General features: G+C 42.6%; 1 protein-coding gene across 1 annotated transcript in view; it reads left to right on the forward strand.

Moving 5' to 3' along the window:
* Positions 1–1,235: 1,235 nt before the first annotated feature.
* LOC126267904 (muscle M-line assembly protein unc-89-like) overlaps positions 1,236–19,340 on the forward strand; it is a gene marked incomplete at its 3' end in the record, with an annotated part of 447,423 nt that continues 429,318 nt past the window's right edge. The window contains exon 1 of the mRNA XM_049973214.1: positions 1,236–1,310. Coding sequence (XP_049829171.1) covers positions 1,295–1,310 — 16 coding nt within the window. The remainder of the gene's footprint in view (positions 1,311–19,340) is intronic.

Consider the following 19,340-nt stretch of genomic DNA (forward strand, 5'->3'; position numbering starts at 1 on the left):
CGGGAATGGTACCGAATCTAGCCCTTTCCACCCTGATAGAAATTTTCTTAAAACGTTGTCTGAAATGTACGAATTGCCATACATTATTACGTGTGGTGGTGGTGGTGGTTAGTGTTTAACGTCCCGTCGACAACGAGGTTATTAGAGACGGAGCGCAAGCTCGGGTTAGGGAAGGATTGGGAAGGAAATCGGCCGTGCCCTTTCAAAGGAACCATCCCGGCCTTTGCCTGAAACGATTTAGGGAAATCACGGAAAACCTAAATCAGGATGGCTGGAGACGGGATTGAACCGTCGTCCTCCCGAATGCGAGTCCAGTGTGCTATATTACGTGTAGAATCAGGTAAAAATACTGAAAAAATTCGCATAGTGACAGTTTATTCAAGAAGTCACCAGCATTATCGTGCTACACAAAATTCAAACATGTATAAAACGCAAGTACCATTTCATGAAAGTTTCTAGACACCTTACACACCTGAAGTGAAAGATTCTGAGTCTAAACTGATGCAGGAATTTCCTTAAACTAATGAAATGTAGGAAAACAGAATGCATTTATCTCGGTAACGCATGGCTTTGTCTTGTCGTTGAAGTTTTAAATGATCTGTTGCACTCTGGTGGTCACAGTGTGAAATAAATCAGCTGCGAAACGGAAGCTGGGAGCTCGCACCATCGCTGCAGCCTGGAGTGACGCAGAAAGGCGATGTACCTGAAACACGAAATATTTATAATCGAACCCGCACGATTGTGTAGGCCAGAGTGGGAAGGGCTAACATCCGTCACAGGTACCTCACACCACATTTAGTCATTTATATACTTCCTGCATCTCCACTGCTCTGGGAACAGCTTCTTGGAGCCTAATATGATGGCTGGCTAAGTCAGAAATATTACAAGACACAGCGTCGTTTTGTCTCTGGAGCGATTTGAGTTACTTTCGACTTCAGGAGGGACACAGTCTGAGGCGAGCAACGCTCGGGGTGTCCACACGAGCGGGTGGCACTGACGGTCCTGTCGTGGCGGGCAGTCTTTCCTTGATCCCAGGCCGGCGCCAGGGACCGCGGAGCGTGGAGCAGCGACCGCGAAGCACGAGCGGCGCGCCGTGAGTCACGCGGGCGACGCCCGGCGTCCGGCTCCCGGCGTCGCGACGGCGCGCATGCGCGGGCCGCGGCGCGCGCCGCCCGACGCGCGACGCTTTTAGCCCGAGGCCGGGGGAGCGCGAGGCGTCGCGGCGGCCGCAGCAGTCACCGCGAGAGCCATCCGGACCCCGCAGCGCCTCAGCGCGGCGGCGCTCACCGCGGCCATGACCGTCACCACAGGTAAACGCGCGCTGCCCGGCCGGCGTCCGCCGTGGGGTGTCACACCGTCCCGGCATTCAGGGTTATGAAAGTGGTACACCTCGAGAGCCGTTCGTGTGCAGCCTGCTCGTAAATCACTCACCCCTGCGAACTGAGAGCGTGTATCGTGTGGTACGGTTGACTGAGAGTACCCGAAGAGTTCCGCTGTGATCTAACTCAAAATTATATCGTTTAGTGCACATTTCGGCACATCGTATGTTAAGTTTTACGCCTTAACCTGTCTACCATACGTGCCCGTGACGGATGCGAGTACACACCATCCAATATTAGCGCGTCCGTGAACCTAAGGGATAGCGCCGTACAGTGTTGTGCTTCAGTGTGCAGTAGTTGCGGCTTTTTGCGTGCTCGGAAGAAGAGGAAATGGAGCAGCGACATTCCTCCTTTTCGGAGAAGGAATGCGGAAAGACACGGGCGCCAAGCTGTATCCTAATCGTACGCACCTCAAGCACCCTTAATTCCAAATTACCCATTTCAGAGCGACCTTGCCCTGGATAGAGAAAATAAGGTTGTGTTTATGTTCTTGATAGCAAAGGGAGATGGTGAAGTCTGGTACTGGCATGTCCCTGCTATGCCAATCATCCGCATTTGACACACAGGTTATAAACAGTGCTCCTTTATCTTCGTTTCATAAGACACTATTTACTCTGAGAGACTGGCGAATCCATGTGTCCCCTTGCCCGATAAATTCCGGTGGTCAAAGTTCCTACACCATCAAGATTTTAATCGGCTACATCCATGATGGACGGCAGTAGACTGAATAGGACTGCGATGTAGCTCATAGAGGTTGACGTGAAGTCTCATAGTGTTTCCAACTTGAGTAAACATTTAGCGACACAGTATTGAGACGTAGTGGTAACTATTTTTCGAGTTAACAGAAGCAAACATGGCATAAAAATATCTGTCCTTTTATTAGATACGTGTTTTGTGCATAAAATATTATTAACAGGAGACTGTGGAAACTATTTAGGACGAATTAATTGTGAAGATTTATAAGCATGTCAAACGATACTGTCCACTGCAATATCATTTATGTTTGGTTCGGCGGTTGTACGAACTATTATCTCTTTTACCCACTGGTATAGTGACACAACGTTTAGTTGCTAATTTACCAATTTGTCTTTCAGGAAAAGCCGGATTATATCCTGGCGTAACCGTCCCAACGTAGGTTTCGTTTAGTATGCACTATTCGTATGTGTGTACAATCCAAATACAAAATAAGAGATAAGAAGCGGTGGAATGTACCTTGAGGAATGAGCCAACAATTTCCTTATCCAGTTGACAGTACCGTAGTCACTTAAATGCTGAAATGACATTACTATTTAAAGTGCAGACGATCTGAGCCTCTATGTGTTTCCTTTCTCTTTATCACCACGAAAAGAAGCAGTGTACGTATCATATGTATAATGAATAATCAGCATTTTATATTCACATATTTGTGGACAATAAATGAGAACAGCATTTAAAACACCAGTGAGGCAGTTTAGCAGAAGTGTAAAGAAAATTTACAGTTGTGGTCTGTCAAGTCGCAGACAGGCTGGGATGTAACGTCGTAGGGAAACGGAGGAGACAGGATACTCATACAGAACAGGGATTGTGGTAGTCTATTAAATGACAACAAAAAGAACAAATCGTTCTCTTTAATTCTTCTTCGGCTAAATACGAAATAAAACTTAAATAAACTGATTGCTTGACAGTCCACCAACTAAAAGTCGACGTAGCAGCCCAAACATCTGATCACGTAGATCTAGTACTTAATATATTAATACAAATTAATCCGGCACAGACTTGCATGTTTGTACGCGGAGGGTACGGAAATGGGAGTGCTCTACTGACCTAGCTGTTCACATTATGTTCTGTTTGACGTCTCGTGCCTAGACGGTCATTATGGCGGTTCGATCGCATCCACATTGTTACTTTGTCCCAGGAAGGGCTCTCAACAAGGGAAGTGTCCCGGCGTCTTGGAGGGAACCGAAGCGATGTTGTACGGACATGGAGGAGATACAGAGACACAGGAACTGTAGATGACATGCCTCGCTCAGGCCGCCCAAGGGCTACTACTCCAGTGGATGACCGCTACCTACGGACTATGGCTCGGAGGAACCCTGAGAGCAACGCCACCGTGTTGAATAATGCTTTTCGGGCAGCCACAGGACGTCGTGTTACGACTCAAACTGTACACAATAGACTGCATGATGCGCAACTTCACTCCCGACGTCCATGGCGAGGTCTATCTTTGCAACCACGGCACCATGTAGCGCGGTACAGATGGGCCCAACAACATGCCGAATGGACCGCTCAGGATTAGCATCACGTTCTCTTCACCGATCAGTGTCGGATATGCCTTCAACGAGACAATTGTCAGAGACGTGTTTTGAGGCAACCCGGTCAGGCTGAACGCCTTAGACACACTGTCCAGCGAGTGCAGTAATCTGGAGGTTCCCCGCTGTTTTCGCTGGGCATTGTGTAGGGCCGACGTGCGCAGGTGGCGGTCATGGAAGGCGCCGTAACGGCTGTACTATACGTTAATACCATCCTACGGCCGATAGTGGAACCATATCGGCAGCTTATTAGCGAGGCCTTCGTCTTCATGGACGACAATTCGCGCCCCCATCGTGCACATGTTGTGAATGACTTCCTTCAGCATAATGACATCGCTTGACTAGAGTAGCCAGCATGCTCTCCAGACATGAACCCTCATCGAACATGGGAATGGGACCAAACTATTAATTTCATCGGTCCTTAAGCCTACACACTAGTTAATCTAACTTAAACTAACTTATGCTATGGGTAACACACATACCCGTGCCCGAGGGAGGACTCGAACCTCCGACGGGGGGAGCCGCACGGACTATCGAACATGCCTGGTGGGATGGATTAAAAAAAGGTTGTTTATCAACGACGTGACCCACCACTACTCTGTGGGATCTAAGCCGAATCACCGTTGAGGAGTGGGACAATCTGGACCTACAGTGCCTTGTTGAAGTCCGCAGCTCGTGGTCGTGCGGTAGCGTTCTCGCTTCCCGCGCCCGGGATCCCGGGTTCGATTCCCGGCGGGGTCAGGGATTTTCTCTGCCTCGTGATGACTGGGTGTTGTGTGATGTCCTTAGGTTAGTTAGGTTTAAGTAGTTCTAAGTTCTAGGGGACTGGTGACCATAGATGTTAAGTCCCATAGTGCTCAGAGCCATTTGAACCATTTGAACCTTGAACTTGTGGACAGTATGCCACGACGAATACAGGTATGCATCAATGCAAGAGGACGTGCTAGTGGATACTAGTGGTAGCGGTGTGTGCAGCAATCTACGCCACCACCTCTGAAGGTATCACCGTATGGTGGTTCAACATTCAATGTGTGGTTTTCATGAGGAATAAAAAGCGCGGAAATGGTGTTTATGTTGATATCTATTCCAATTTTCCGTACAGGTTTCAGAACTCTCGGAACCGAGGCGATGCAAAAGTATTTTTTATGTGTGTATGTACGTTTTACATATGGAAAAACATTTGATGTACTCGTATCTCACAAGGAGACAAGGCACTGCGTGGTTGTGGTACCCGGAAGATCTGAAAAAATCACCGCTAACCTGGGGTCTAGGTTAATTGAAAATTGGTAGGAAGTGTCTGCACGCTTGCAGGACATACTATTCAATGTAATTAGAGCCAAAAAATGATGAGAGTCGTATGAGTAGCACTTTTTCTTTCTCGCTGCTGATAGGGACACTACATCGCCTTACAGCAGTCACGGAGGTGCACTACTCGCTTTCGTACCGCTCCGTCATACTCCCATTTATACGTTCCTCCGTGAGAAACTTTTCGAAAACTACGGCATGGCGGCTGTGGTGGCCCAAACCGTGCGGCAGTGTCCGTCCGCCTGTCCAGTGAAACTGCTCCAGTGTGGCCGAATGCAGCCCTCCCCAGCGCTTCTGCTGAGCAGCCGAGGCGCGCGATCACAGACGCGCCTTTGGGAGGGGCTGCATTCGGCCACACTGAGGAGAGCCACTGGAGAAGCGGGCGCACACTGCTGCAGTTTGCGTCGCCGCAGCCACGGTACTGCAGTCACGCCTTCACTCGCCAATCATTCAAATTCCAGCTGCGGTGCCTAGTTCAGCAGGGCCATACCGAGGCGACGCAAAACTGCCCAGTTAAAGAATTAAGCGGGAGAGGCATGCAAATTCTCCTACCCCACGTGTTCCCGTCTTTCGCGGGTGACATTTCGTCCAAGCAGTAGATACTACTACCGAACATGCCTCACTTCATGTATATGTGCGCTCGGTGCACACAGCTGCTGCCTACACAGCTAGCTCACGTTCAACAATGGAGCTTTCGCGGCTATTTCACAATTGTATTGTTTGGATCTGAAAGGTTGGCCCGCGTCTTGAAGCAAGTAATACTCAGTTTAACCGGCAGCTTCCTATTTTTGCCAATTTCTGCCAACTGAAGACTGAAGTGAAACTGTTTAAGCTAGATTGCTTCAAAATATTAGACAGAGTAGTAAGTAAAATGGGAACCAAGTATCACACATAATGCACCATTTTATGCCCCTTTAATTTCCTGCCAAGCGTTCAAATAGAGCTCTGTATCTTATTCTGAAAAATATGCATCAGACTTTGTTGCCAAATGTAATAAAAACACCAATACAACAGAGTTAGTTAATGAAATGGCTGCTCTCAAATTCCAGTAGAAACCACATGCACAGATTCCCGTTTAAATATTTCGATTTTTTTTCTCTTAAGTGTGAGTTAGAAGATGCTTATCGGAACATCAAAATAACTTTGAAAATAATTACGACAATTTCAACGCAGTTTTTGCACATTGAAGACGAAAAACTGCTGAAACTCGAGTATAGGTGAAGCACACTGTCAAATTCAACTATCTTGTCGACAGAATAAGACATAATATTTTCAATGAGTGTGCTGCTCTCAAAGCAAGTAATTTGTAAGTAAAATTATAATAAGAGCACAACTCTCAACAGTTAATTATGGTCCTATCTCTTTTAATTCCTATTCATGGTTCATACATTGTTAATAATTTAATAGAACCAAGTGAAATCTGCTCCTTTTTATACATCATGATAAAATCAATGTAGAACTGGCACAAACGATAAAACTTTCAATTTTTTAGTGTGTTTGCAAAATTTGCAACGTACAGGGAGACAGTTATTGAACTATATAAAAACAGGAAATTAATTAGAAACTACAACGTACACACACTTGATTCAGCATGCAAACGTCACTACAGGTATTCGGATTTAGATTATGACATGTTCGATACGCCTATCACTGTCGGTGATGATGTGGGGCGGAGGGATAGCGAAATTCAGCGCGACCCACTGAAGTGTCGGAATATCGGTGCTGTCGATGATCTCCTGAATGGATGTTTGCAGCTCAGCAATGGTTTTGGGGTTAATGCCCCTCAAAAAATAAGTCGCATGTGTTCAGATCCGGAGAATATGGCGGTCATTCGAGGCCCAATATCAGTGGCCTCTGGGTACGCCAGAGCCAGAATGCGATCCCCAAAGTGCTCCTTCTGGACGTCAAACACTCTCCCGCTTCGATGGGGTCGAGCTCCGTCTTGCACGAACCACATCTTGTCGAAATCAGGGTCGTGTTGGTTAATAGGGATGAAATCACTTTCCAAAACCTTCACGTACCGTTCGGTAGTTACCGTGCCATCAAGGGATATCGCACCGATTATTCCGTACTGGACATTGCACACCACACAGTCGCCTGTTGGGGTTGGTTGGTTGGTTGGTTTGGGGAAGGAGACCAGACAGCGTGGTCATCGGTCTCATCGGATTAGGGAAGGATGGGGAAGGAAGTCGGCCGTGCCCTGTGAGAGGAACCATCCCTGCATTTGCCTGGAGTGATTTAGGGAAATCACGGAAAACCTAAATCAGGATGGCCGGACGTGGGATTGAACCATCGTCCTCCCGAATGCGAGTCCAGTGTCTAACCACTGCGCCACCTCGCTCGGTGCCTGTTGGGGATGAAGAGACTTCTCGATCGCGAAATGCAGAGTCTCGGTCCCCCTAATGCGCCAGTTTTGCTTATTGACGAACCCATCCAAATGAAAGTGGGCTTCGTCGCTAAACGCGTGCGAATGCACGTACTAATTTCCATCATGCTCTGCGGCCAACAGTGGAGTTCGAACGTCCTAACGCAAAGCGTTCAGAAGTTGTGACCATATTACTTGATACTGTTCAATAATTCTCACCTGCGGCTCGTGTAAGTAACATTTTTCAATAATGCATCGTTCTTTTAACCCTGCTTCACAAAATACAAAATTTTCTACATCTATGTAGAAGAAAGCAGTTTTCTTCGGATGTGGGGAGGGGGGGGGGGGTGCAGGGGTGCTGCTTTATCGGCTATGCGCCGGGCCGCAGGATGAGCTCGGAGCAGCTCCGCCAGCGAGTGTAACTTTTTAGCAATCCGCGTTTCTGAACTACGCTACCGTCACTGCGTGTGCTGGTAGCTGATGAAACCAGAGCTCTCGTGCAGCACGAGCAGCTACAGTGATGAGCCGTTGGGGGATTTCCGCCTCTTCAGAGCTCAAAAGTGTGACTGGGCGTCACGTGAGCGGCTAGCGGCTGCTGCCAAGTGTTTGTGTGTGTGTGTGTGCTGCAGCGGGCAGCCCGATGCAGCGGCGGCGCTGCAACTGCTGCCAGGACACGCACTAGCTCTGCACAGGTGCAAACTCCGCCTCTCTGCATCTTGCAACTTCCACTTTGTACCAGAGCTCCCAATGCTTCTCCATAAAAACAGCTCCCCCAAAGCAAATGGTACATTTTCTGATGGTTACACCGACTCCGGATCTACGATATTTCCGAACCGGGGCAAAAACATCATAGTGGCACCCCTCCCCTCTCGAGCGTTTGAAACAGAACGTCAAAAATAAAAAAATAAAAATTAAAAAATATGTTCATTTTTTTAGCGCACATCTTTCTAAAGAGTTTGATACATGAAAATATGTGTTATAGGAAATGTAAGACATGTTGTTCGGTCTGAAGTGCACTAAAGTGCACTACCACGCCTCTTCCCACGACATTCTTCTACCGCACGTCACTGTATTTCGCTTTTTGTAATTCAGTCGTGTATATTTTGAAATGGAAGCATTCAAACCTATATTCAGGACAGTGTAAATTAAAGCGTTCTGTGGTGCCTGTACTGCTCCCATTCGTCCGGTTTGACATTTTACCTCCCTTAAAAAAAGTTACAATTAATACTGACAGGGATTATTTGTGACCGGGAGAATAAGAACTCTTCAGAAAATTTGCACTCTTTACTGCCAATTAGCTGATAACTTTCTCTTTTGTATGGTATTAAATATAGGAAACATAAAACGGCTTAAGCCAAGAACAAGAAAGACAGTACCCATTTCTTCAATTCTTAATCTTGCTACAGCTTTACAAGCCGTGCTTTCCTCTCAGCGAAGGGATCTATTATCTCCTCAAAGTCCTCCTAACGTTCTGCAACACGAAAAATCAAAATGTAGCTGCCTAACACTGAACAAGCTGTTAATACGACTAGTCTCCAAGACTGGTGTAGTTTCTGGATTCGATTACATGTATTTTGTCACTGTCGGCTACATAAAACGAAATAGGAATTTCTAATATTGTATCATTGTACACAAAATAAGCGAGACTGTTTTGGCAGAAAATTTTCATATGAACTTGGAATCGTCATATTCTTCCATACAATTTGTGTGATGTTCTCGTTTCTTATCCTCCTCGTTGTAACAATCTTGTCATTACTAATTCCGTAACAATTACTGTCATTGTCAAAATTTATTCTCCGGTTAACTTCGCTAATCCTGCCGGAATCACCGGCTCCGTTAGCCCGCTTTTATTCCTCTGTTAGGCGTTATTCCACTTTCGTACGACGTGTTTGCCGCGCTATTCCAAGGATAGAACTTAAAGCGGCTGCTAAATGGAGACCCGGCAAAAAAAATTATGTCAAAAGTTTGCTTTATCTGATACATCGAGAAGATAATATGTAATCTTTCTTACCTGTTATTTCTGTTAGTCGTTTATTTCCACTCTGGTAGTCTGAATTTCAGATTTCGCTAATAATTACAACAACGCTGATAATTCGCGCACACAATCAACCACATAAACAAACAGCATTTTGTATTCACCCGTTCGGGTTTCTTCGGCTCAGCTCGTATAGTCCCATACCCTTTTGCCTGCTTGAAAGTTCGGGTAGAAACATCACGTACACTACGACCCCATTCAAAAATCAATTTATGATTCGTTCAGAAATCAACTTAGAATATGTTCAAAAATGTTCAGAAACCAACTGTGATGCTTTTCAAAATCATACGAATAATCGATAGACCAACCCGCGCTGGATGCTAGGCGCTTTGTCAAACACGTCTTTTTTTTTTTTTTTGTTCAAGAATATGAATCTGGCGCCCCCTGTAATTGCCAACCAAGACAGATACCCCGGCTTGCCCCCCCCCCCCCCCTTCCTCCTCGCCCTAGATACGGGCCTGCGTCATGTGTACAATGCTTCTACAAGGTAAAACGAAACCACATAGACAGGGATATTGTCTGAAAATTCGTTATATGGGATCAGTGGACTCCGGCGTCATGTTACAGAGTAATTGCATATCGTTCGATGTCATAGTAACACATAATCTTCTGCCTGTACTGAACTTAAAATGTATGTACAATATTGTATATGTGGACGATATCGCTGATATTTTTAAAAGTATCAGCCATTCCATACATCGATATTTAAAAAATATATCATTATATGCACTCAGTATATCGAAAAAAGTTATTGACATATCTACAGAAAAAATATCGACATAACGGCCGAGAAAAATATCGGTTCCACATTGTAAACATACTGCCAACTTTAGAGCTGTATATTTAAGTAGTCGTTTACTTATAGATGCCGGCCGCGGTGGCCGAGCGGTTCTAGGCGCTTCAGGTCGGAACCGCGAGACTGCTACGGTCACAGGTTCGAATCCTGCCTCGGGCATGGATGTGTGTGATGTCCGTAGGTTAGTTAGGTTTAAGTAGTTCTAAGTTCTAGAGGACTGATAGTGCTCAGAGCCATTTGAACCATTTTACTTATAGATATTCTGCACACCAAGCTAGCAGCCTACTTATCCACCTAAGAGCAAGAATATCGACATAACGGCCGAGAAAAATATCGGTTCCACATTGTAAATATACTGCCAGCTTTAGAGCTGTATATTTAAGTAGTCGTTTACTTATAGATGCCGGCCGCGGTGGCCGAGTGGTTCTAGGCGCTTCAGGTCGGAACCGCGAGACTGCTACGGTCACAGGTTCGAATCCTGCCTCGGGCATGGATGTGTGTGATGTCCGTAGGTTAGTTAGGTTTAAGTAGTTCTAAGTTCTAGAGGACTGATAGTGCTCAGAGCCATTTGAACCATTTTACTTATAGATATTCTGCACACCAAGCTAGCAGCCTACTTATCCACCTAAGAGCAAGAATTGAAAGGAAAACGATGCCCGTCCATGCTTTGCGATAATCACTTGGCTAACAATGGTAATTGAATGTAAGTTGCACAATAAAAGATGTCCGACTGGTGTGTCGTTCAGTTTCATCACATATCGGATTTGTCTGCAACACTTCACGTCGACTTCCCTGTTTTCCTCATCTCTACAAACGCCAGCGAACTAGCAGTCGTAATGTCAAAATAGCGTGGTGAAGCTAAACGTTGCAGCTTCTGTTGGTAGCGCAGAGCGCCGATTACATGAGCTCTTCCCCTCACACGTCTCCGGCCACGCTAAAGACCAGTCCGGTCATACAGATTTTTGTTCATCACTTTTTAACGACTGTTTCTGAAGAATGCCGGTGAGAAGTAATAGCTCACTAGTTGCGTGAAAATTGTTTTTTAACGCAACTGGCGTGCTATTTCTTCGCATCGGATACCTTCTTACTGTTACTCCATTCATCCCCCCCTCCCCCCCCCCCCCCAAGTGCAATCTGACTCTTTCTTTGTGCCCTCTATGATTGCTTCAAACAGCCAAAGCGAAGACTGGACGTGATGAAAGCTCAAAAAGTTGTAAGACTCTTTCACAGAGCGAAAGTAAAATTCTGTTCTACTACAATTCCGGAAAAACAGTTTTAAATGTTTACCTAAAATTGTGAAAACAATACAGTGTGAGTTATGAGGTTTTCCCCTGGTTGCTGGAGGTTATTCCTTACGTTATTTGGAACAAAAAACGTAAATACAGTAATGTGATCAAACCTATAATTAAGGAGGTACGAGCAGAGTTCCGAAACATGCCACGGTGTATGGAGCGCTACACTTATGGTCACAGGACACACAATCAGTCTTAGGTAGACAAGTGCAGCGAGTGGTACGTTTGCATAACAACCACGTTGTTGATACTGCAGTCACCGTTTACTGTTATTGTCTCCTGTGTACAGTTCACTTTGCGATGCCGTACAAGTTTTCATCCCAGTGGTATGGCGAGATGGTGTACATTCTGGGCTTCTGTGTTAGTAATGCGAAAGCTACTGCTGCCGAATATCGCCATCGGTCTCCTAATCCGAGTGCCAAAACATTTAGTGGCATATATCGAATGTTGCTAGAAACTGGTACTCTTCCATGTATTTGCTCCGAAAGACGTCGTGACGTTCAAGAAGAGGAAAACATTCTTAATTCAGTAGAGCGCCGTCCTCATTCAAGTACAAGGCGCCTACCTACCCGATTGAACGTTTCACAATCTAAGGTATGTAGGATTCTTCATGAGAATGGACTGTATCCTTTTCATGTGCAGAAAGTTCACCATTTAGAGCCACATGATTGTGCCAACCGTTTGCACTTTTGTCACTGATTAAATGGAAATAGGCAGCTCTGTCGCTTCATAATGTTCAGCGATGAGGCAACGCTTACAAGAGATAGCATCAACAACGTGCATAACATGCATGTCTGGGCAGACGAAAATCCCCATGCCATGGTAGTATCTTAATTTAAACGCAGATTCAGTGTCAATGTCTGGTGTGGTGATGTGAGTGACATGTTACTGAGGCCGTTTATTCTCTCGGGAAATGTAAATGGTCAGATGTACGGTTACTTCCCGCGAGAAGACCTACTGCAGCTTCTTGAAGATGTCCCTCTGGAAACAAGACGCCACATGTACGTCCAACATGACGGAACACCTGCTTATCTTAACCAGCAATTCCCACATCGATGGATACGCCGCGGGGGCCTTATCAACTGGCCTGCCAGATCCCCAGATTTAGTACCCCTAGCCGCGCGGAGTGGCGGAGTTTGAGGCGCCATGTCACAGATTGCGCGGAGGAAAGAGAAAAAACGGGGGCATTACACAAACTACGTGGAACAATATGACGATTCTAAATTTATATAAAAATTTCGAATTACTACTTTTCGACCTCATGCTTGAGAAACTGGAGCGTATGAAGGAAATGTGAAACTGTTTCCTAACAAAACGTTTTTGTTTGCAGTACGCCTAACAGACATTTGATATTGGTACATCGCAAATTATATTGTCGTGTTATTTATGTAAATGAGGAAGATAAAAACGCCCGTTTGTACCAAAACATGCTCCCTTACAGTTGCTACAATATTAGAAAGACCTGTGTAGCAGACAGTAACGAAATTGACGTAATCAAAACGAGAAATCACACCTGTCTTGGGTATTATTCGTATTAACAGCTTTTTCAGTATTAGACAACGACATTTTGATCTTTCACGCAGCAAACTTTTTGAAGAACTTTGATGAGGTAATATGGCTTCAAATGGCTCTGAGCACTATGGGACTCAACTGCTGTGGTCATTAGTCCCCTAGAACTTAGAACTACTTAAACCTAACTAACCTAAGGACATCACACACATCCATGCCCGAGGCAGGATTCGAACCTGCGACCGTACCAGTCGCGCGGTTCCGGACTGAGCGCCTGAACCGCTAGACCAACGCGGCCGGCGATGAGGTAACAGATCCTTTCGCAGAGAGTAAGCACGCCATGTAAAGCTGTAGAAAGCTTAGATCGAAGAAAATACTGGGACCTAAGGATTGAAGAAATGTGTACTGTCTTGCTTGTCTCTTGTCTTTACTGGTTTTATGATTCGTATATTTAATTTTATGTCACACAAAAGAGAAGGTTATTAGCTAATAGGCAATAATGAGTATAAATTTTCTGAAGAGTTCTTATTCTCCCGTTACAAACAATCCCACCCAGCATGAATCGTGAGGATTTCTGTAAAGGGGTTAAGATGTCAAACCGGCCGACTGGGAGGCATCACAGGACATTTTAAATTCCACTGTCTTGAATGCAGGTTTCATGGCTTCTATTACAAAATATACACGTTTGAATTCCAAAGAGCGAAATACCGTGACGTACGATAGAAGAATGCTGTGTGAATGGGCGTGGCTCTGCGCTTTGGCACAATTAAGATCCAAGAACAATAAATTAGCTTACTATGCCTGTGTCCATTCACTGCTTTCATATGGGATCATATTTTGGGGTGATTCATTGTTAAGAGAAAAGTATTAATTGCACAAAAATGTCTAAGCAGAACAATAGCTGGAGCCCAGCCAAGATCGTCTTGCAGACATTTATTTAAATAACTAGTTATATTCACAGTAGCTTCATGTGAAATTTGTTATTGATAACCCACCTCAATTCAAAAGCAATAGCAATATGCATAGCTACAACACTAGGAGAAAGGCTGATCTTCATTACTTTGGGTTATATCTAACTTTGGCACAAAAAGGGGTGAATTATGCTGCCACAAAAATTGTTGGTCATTTACCAAATAGCATCAAAAAATCTGACGCATAGCCAACCAACATTCAAAAATAAATTAAAAGAATTTCATATTCATGATCTGTGGAACAAGTATTAATCTAATGTAATCTGCAGCAACCAGCCACAAATTGGTTTTCGGTTACTTTATTCAAAAAGTACCATTACCCATTTCGAATTTATACACATCATCATAAAATGGCTTTTATGGTTTTGTCGAAACAAATGATACATTGGTTTACTGGTGAGACTCATAGCATAAACAATAAATCACAGACACACATGTGTAAGGAAATTGCTTCGCTACAGATTTGTGTTAGAGTGTAATTTCTGCTAAGTATCCATCTGGAGCATTGTTTTTGCAGTTTCCTTCGAATGAAATATATTTGCAAATATGTTCATATTTTCACCATTGGATTGTCGGTTTGCATTATAAAACACTTTCGTTTGGTCACAACAAAGCTAACATGGAACATAACAGAACTTGCATTACAATCTGTAATTGAATAAGACAACTAATTCGAAAGAAAATGGTTGGAACATGAGATGTGACATGAGTGATGATATATAGAATATCTAAGCATATATAACCAGTTTTCTCAGAAAATTATAGTGCAAATTCAAAAGTTTAACATAATAATCATCCATAAGGTGCTAAAGTAAAGCTGCATATGCAGTGTAATGATAATGAAAATGCGCAAAAGTGATATTCTTAGCAGTTGTAAAAGTAAAAATCTTTAAATGGTACAAAACCAATGACAAAAGAGGATATAATAACAGTGTAAAATATTACATTTTAGTATTTAACACAAGAAAGAATAAGAAAGAAAAATTATTTGTGTACACACACCTAAGGCATTTCACATGCTTGGACCAACTAAAGAAAAGGTTATTGAATGCATTCAGAAAATCAGCTACAAAAAAAAAAATAGCCTCTTAGAAAGATATTAGTGAGCAGTCAGTCATATGAACAACCCTTGAAATATCATCTTATACTAAAAAAGAAAATGGGAAAGATACAGATATTTCAATATTATTTCAAAGTACACTGAACTTACTGATTTATTAATGTTACATATGACCTGTTTTGTTGCTTCTCCTTCAGTTTATTTGCTTGAATGAAACGAGAAGAAATGATTGAAATATTATTTTGCTAATGTCAACAGAAAAGAACAAACGCAAGTTAAATAACTATCATTTCCTCTGTGTGCACTGAACTGTTATAACTCCTCATTTTCTTCCTATATGCTTATCTAATTTCTTCTCATTAGTACTGTTTTATTCACTGTTTCATAAACCTTTACTTTCATAAATTCTTTTCACATTTCTCCTCATCATAAATTTATCATATTACTTTTATATCTTAATATTCATACACACTTCGACTACTACAACACAATATCTTTACTTCATTATCACATTTCTTCTCTGTCAACATTACTTGTCAACCTCTATACATTTCATCTTACCTCTTCAAAACCACCAGCATTATATAAACAACATTAAAACCTAAATATATGTTATACCATTACTTACAAAAATTAAAATCACCAATCTTCATCCTATCTGTTCTTTTTCCAGCTCTGGAGCTTCATTTCCTCACGAAACACAACTTATCTAGATTCATTATGTCCCTGAATTTTGTTCTCATTAAGTACTGTATTGGTTCCTAACAGGAAAAGTTTATAACCTGACAAGAATGTTATCACCAACAAATGTATCCATTTAGTGTCATATAATATTAAATGGTGAACTATGCAATGGCAGAAAAATAAATTTAAAAGCAAAAATTTAAAGTAATTAGTATATTGCAAAAAATGATTAACAGATCATGTATAACGCAATTTTGTCAAATAAAGATGTGGGTGGAGACTGTGGCTATTATATGAAAATACTGTTGATGGTGTACCGCACCAAGCCACAATATTTTTTTAAAAAGTATTATTACCCGTTTCGAATTTTTAACAATTCATCATCACACACGTTTTTCATGCTTTCGTCAAAACGAATTATACATCAGTTTCCTGTGAGTTGCCATGAAATGTCTCCCTGGCGCATTTGTTTCTGCAGTTTTCTTGCAATAGAATACAGTTGCAAGCATAATTGCATTTTCACAGTTACAGACGTTATACTGCATTATAAACCACTTTCGTTTTCTCAAAACGAATTTTCAATGTGCACCACATGTTTTGATTACAGCGTACGTAAACAAATAGTGTTTATTGTCCTTTTGTATCTTCATCACTCATGCAAATCCTAAAACTTTTTATCAGTTACTTCCATCAGATGTGTACAATTATTTCTTTCTGTACATTTTACATTGTTACCTTCTTTGTACGCATAAATTCCTTAGAAATACAAAAAAGACATTTAGATATATAGCAAAATACTCACTACAAAATACCATACGAGTGTATTCCTTTCATTACAATGCTCTAAATGTGGTTAAAGATTCAACAATAAAAGTCACTTAAATGCATATTCCTTAAGCAAATGATAATCCATACAAGAATGTAACCATGTACAAACACACAAAACGAAAAATATCCATCAAATATTTAAAGTTCTTTTTTTTGCGAAAATTTAGAAACACGTTAAATTGCCAGGAAACGCTTACAACTGAAACTGTCATAATTTAGTGGGCTCAAATATTCTCTGTTGCGCCACATTTCTTGTCCACTATCTTGGCTGAGAAATTAATTTTGTTCCAGAGAATGATCACATAAAAGCCATGTTGTTGGTAGTAGCTTATCCGCACTCCTATTTTTTTTATTCATTATTGAACCTACTCCTGCGTTACCCTATTTGATTTTGTATTTATAACCCTGTATTCACCTGACCAAAAGTCTTGTTCCTCCTGCCACCGAACTTCACTAATTCCCACTATATATAACTTTAACCTATCCATTTCCCTTTTTAAATTTTCTAACCTACCTGCCCGATTAAAGGATCTGACATTCCACGCTCCGATCCGTAGAACGCCAGTTTTCTTTCTCCTGATAGCGACGTCCTCCTGAGTTGTCCCCGCCTGGAGATCCGAATGGGGGACTATTTTACCTCCGGAATATTTTACCCAAGAGGACGCCATCATCATTTAACCATACAGTAAAGTTGCATGCCCTCGGGAAAAATTACGGCTGTAGTTTCCTCTTGCTTTCAGCCGTTCGTAGTACCAGCACAGCAAGGCCGTTTTGGTTAGTGTTACAAGGCCAGATCAGTCAATCATCCAGACTGTTGCCCCTGCAACTACTGAAAAGGCTGCTGCCCCTCTTCAGGAGCCACATGTTTGTCTGGCCTCTCAACAGATACCCCTCCGTTGTGGTTGCACCTACGGTACGGCCATCTGTATCGTTGAGGCACACAAGCCTCCCCACCAACGGCAAGGTCCATGGTTCATGGGGGGATAAACGCCATAGGTTTCCATATTCTTCAAAAATGTCTGAATGGAAATGACCAAAATCATAAACCTCGCCACACTGAGTATGTTTTCTTTCAGTTCGTGAGAGCTGATCAAACATTATATTTACTTCTCGTTTCTGTTGTTGCCTGATTTCTATTTGACCATCTGTAAATCGTCTCTGAGCTCGGTATTATTCTGTTTTCGAAAAATGAGCCGATAAAGTGTCATCTGAATTCCCGTCTGTGTTGGTTGACAAATTGGTCGCTTTTACAGAAAGTTCGTCAACTTCCTCAGAAATAGAGCCTATTTCTTCTTGCTCTGTATTAGATTGTACCTTCAATGCTTCGGCTTGGTCACCGATCTCGCGAATGATGGTGTCGAGTAGCAGCTCATTTTGTTCATTTACTTGAGTGATCACAGCATTCGCCACTACACTATTTATTTTGGCTAATACTTCTTCTTCGCCTGACGTTTATTCTGTTTAATATTTGAAATCCCCACACCTAAACTTTTATCCCTTCCTGTGCATATTCCTTTTGTCGATGCTGTTCTGTCTCAATATCGCCTTGCCTTGTATCAGTATTATTCATTATTGGCTGAAAGTCGTCATATCTCTTTCCTAATCTGAACTGGCAAATCTTGTAACTGTGCAATTATGTTTCCCAGGTTTCCTCCCTTTCTTTCGCCGAGCGGTTCTAGGCGCTTCAGTCAGGAACCGCGCGACCGCTACGGTCGCAGGTTCGAATCGTGCCTTGGGCATGGATGTGTGTGATGTCCTTAGGTTAGTTAGTTTTAAGTAGTTCTAAGTTCTAGGGGACTGATGACCTCAGATGTTTTGTCCCATAGTGCTCAGAGCCTTCCTTTCTGTGACCGAATCGTCTCCTTCAATGAGCTGTAATATGCTTTCTGATTCCTATTGTTTTCTTCCCTTGACTTTTTTTATCTTTTTTACGTCTCTTTCGGTAACCTTTGTACCTCTTCCTGTGTCCTAGTTCTTTCCTCCTCACTATGTGATTTCATCTCTTCCTGCAATCCAATATTTTTCTTCCTCATTGTTAACAACAATTCTATAATATCGACTTTACCATACTCGATATTAATGTCAACAGAAGGCGATGCGGGTACAGTTCACACAAAAGAAGATACCGGATTCTACCGTTGTTGCCACTGTGTTGGGGTATCTCATCCCCCACTTATTCTTCCTCAAAACCTAAACTTCCACTCTCAATTGCTTGTTCTCTACTTTGATTCGATAACGGATTAATCTGAACCTGCATGTCTGTAATGTTTTTGGAAGTTTCAATAACGTTACTAGATTGTTATAAATTCTTAACAAAATTAATTTCTCGCAGTGCTGACTGAATCCTCGTTTCGAACTTCAGTCATTTATCTCGCACAACGGTTCGATCTAGTATTGCTATCCATAGTGCCTATTCGTAACAAAATGAAATACAACTAACAAAGCTTTCAATCACAAACTGCCCTACAACAAAATTAACTGTTCCAGGTGGAGAATAACTAATAAAAACCTTGTGTATATCAAATAGAATCTCGCAAAATCTGCACTATAATGACCTTAGTCTGTATAATTACTTTTCAGCAGGAAAATATCACACAAATACTCAAAAAGTTCTATAAAATAGCACAAATCATGGACATAAAAATGATAATACATAAAGAAAAATGTACAAAATTCTTACACTAATATTACATTAAAGCAGCGCTTGCACAGATTGGTAAACAAAGTGATTCCTGTAACTTCTCGCGGTGACAGTACCTTCATCTAACTACAAAAGTCACACAGAAAATCCTAAATTCTCATCCTGGGCAGACGGTTAGCCGAGTGTT

Source organism: Schistocerca gregaria, chromosome 4 (genome assembly GCF_023897955.1).
Source record: "Schistocerca gregaria isolate iqSchGreg1 chromosome 4, iqSchGreg1.2, whole genome shotgun sequence".
Classification (NCBI taxonomy): domain Eukaryota; kingdom Metazoa; phylum Arthropoda; class Insecta; order Orthoptera; family Acrididae; genus Schistocerca; species Schistocerca gregaria.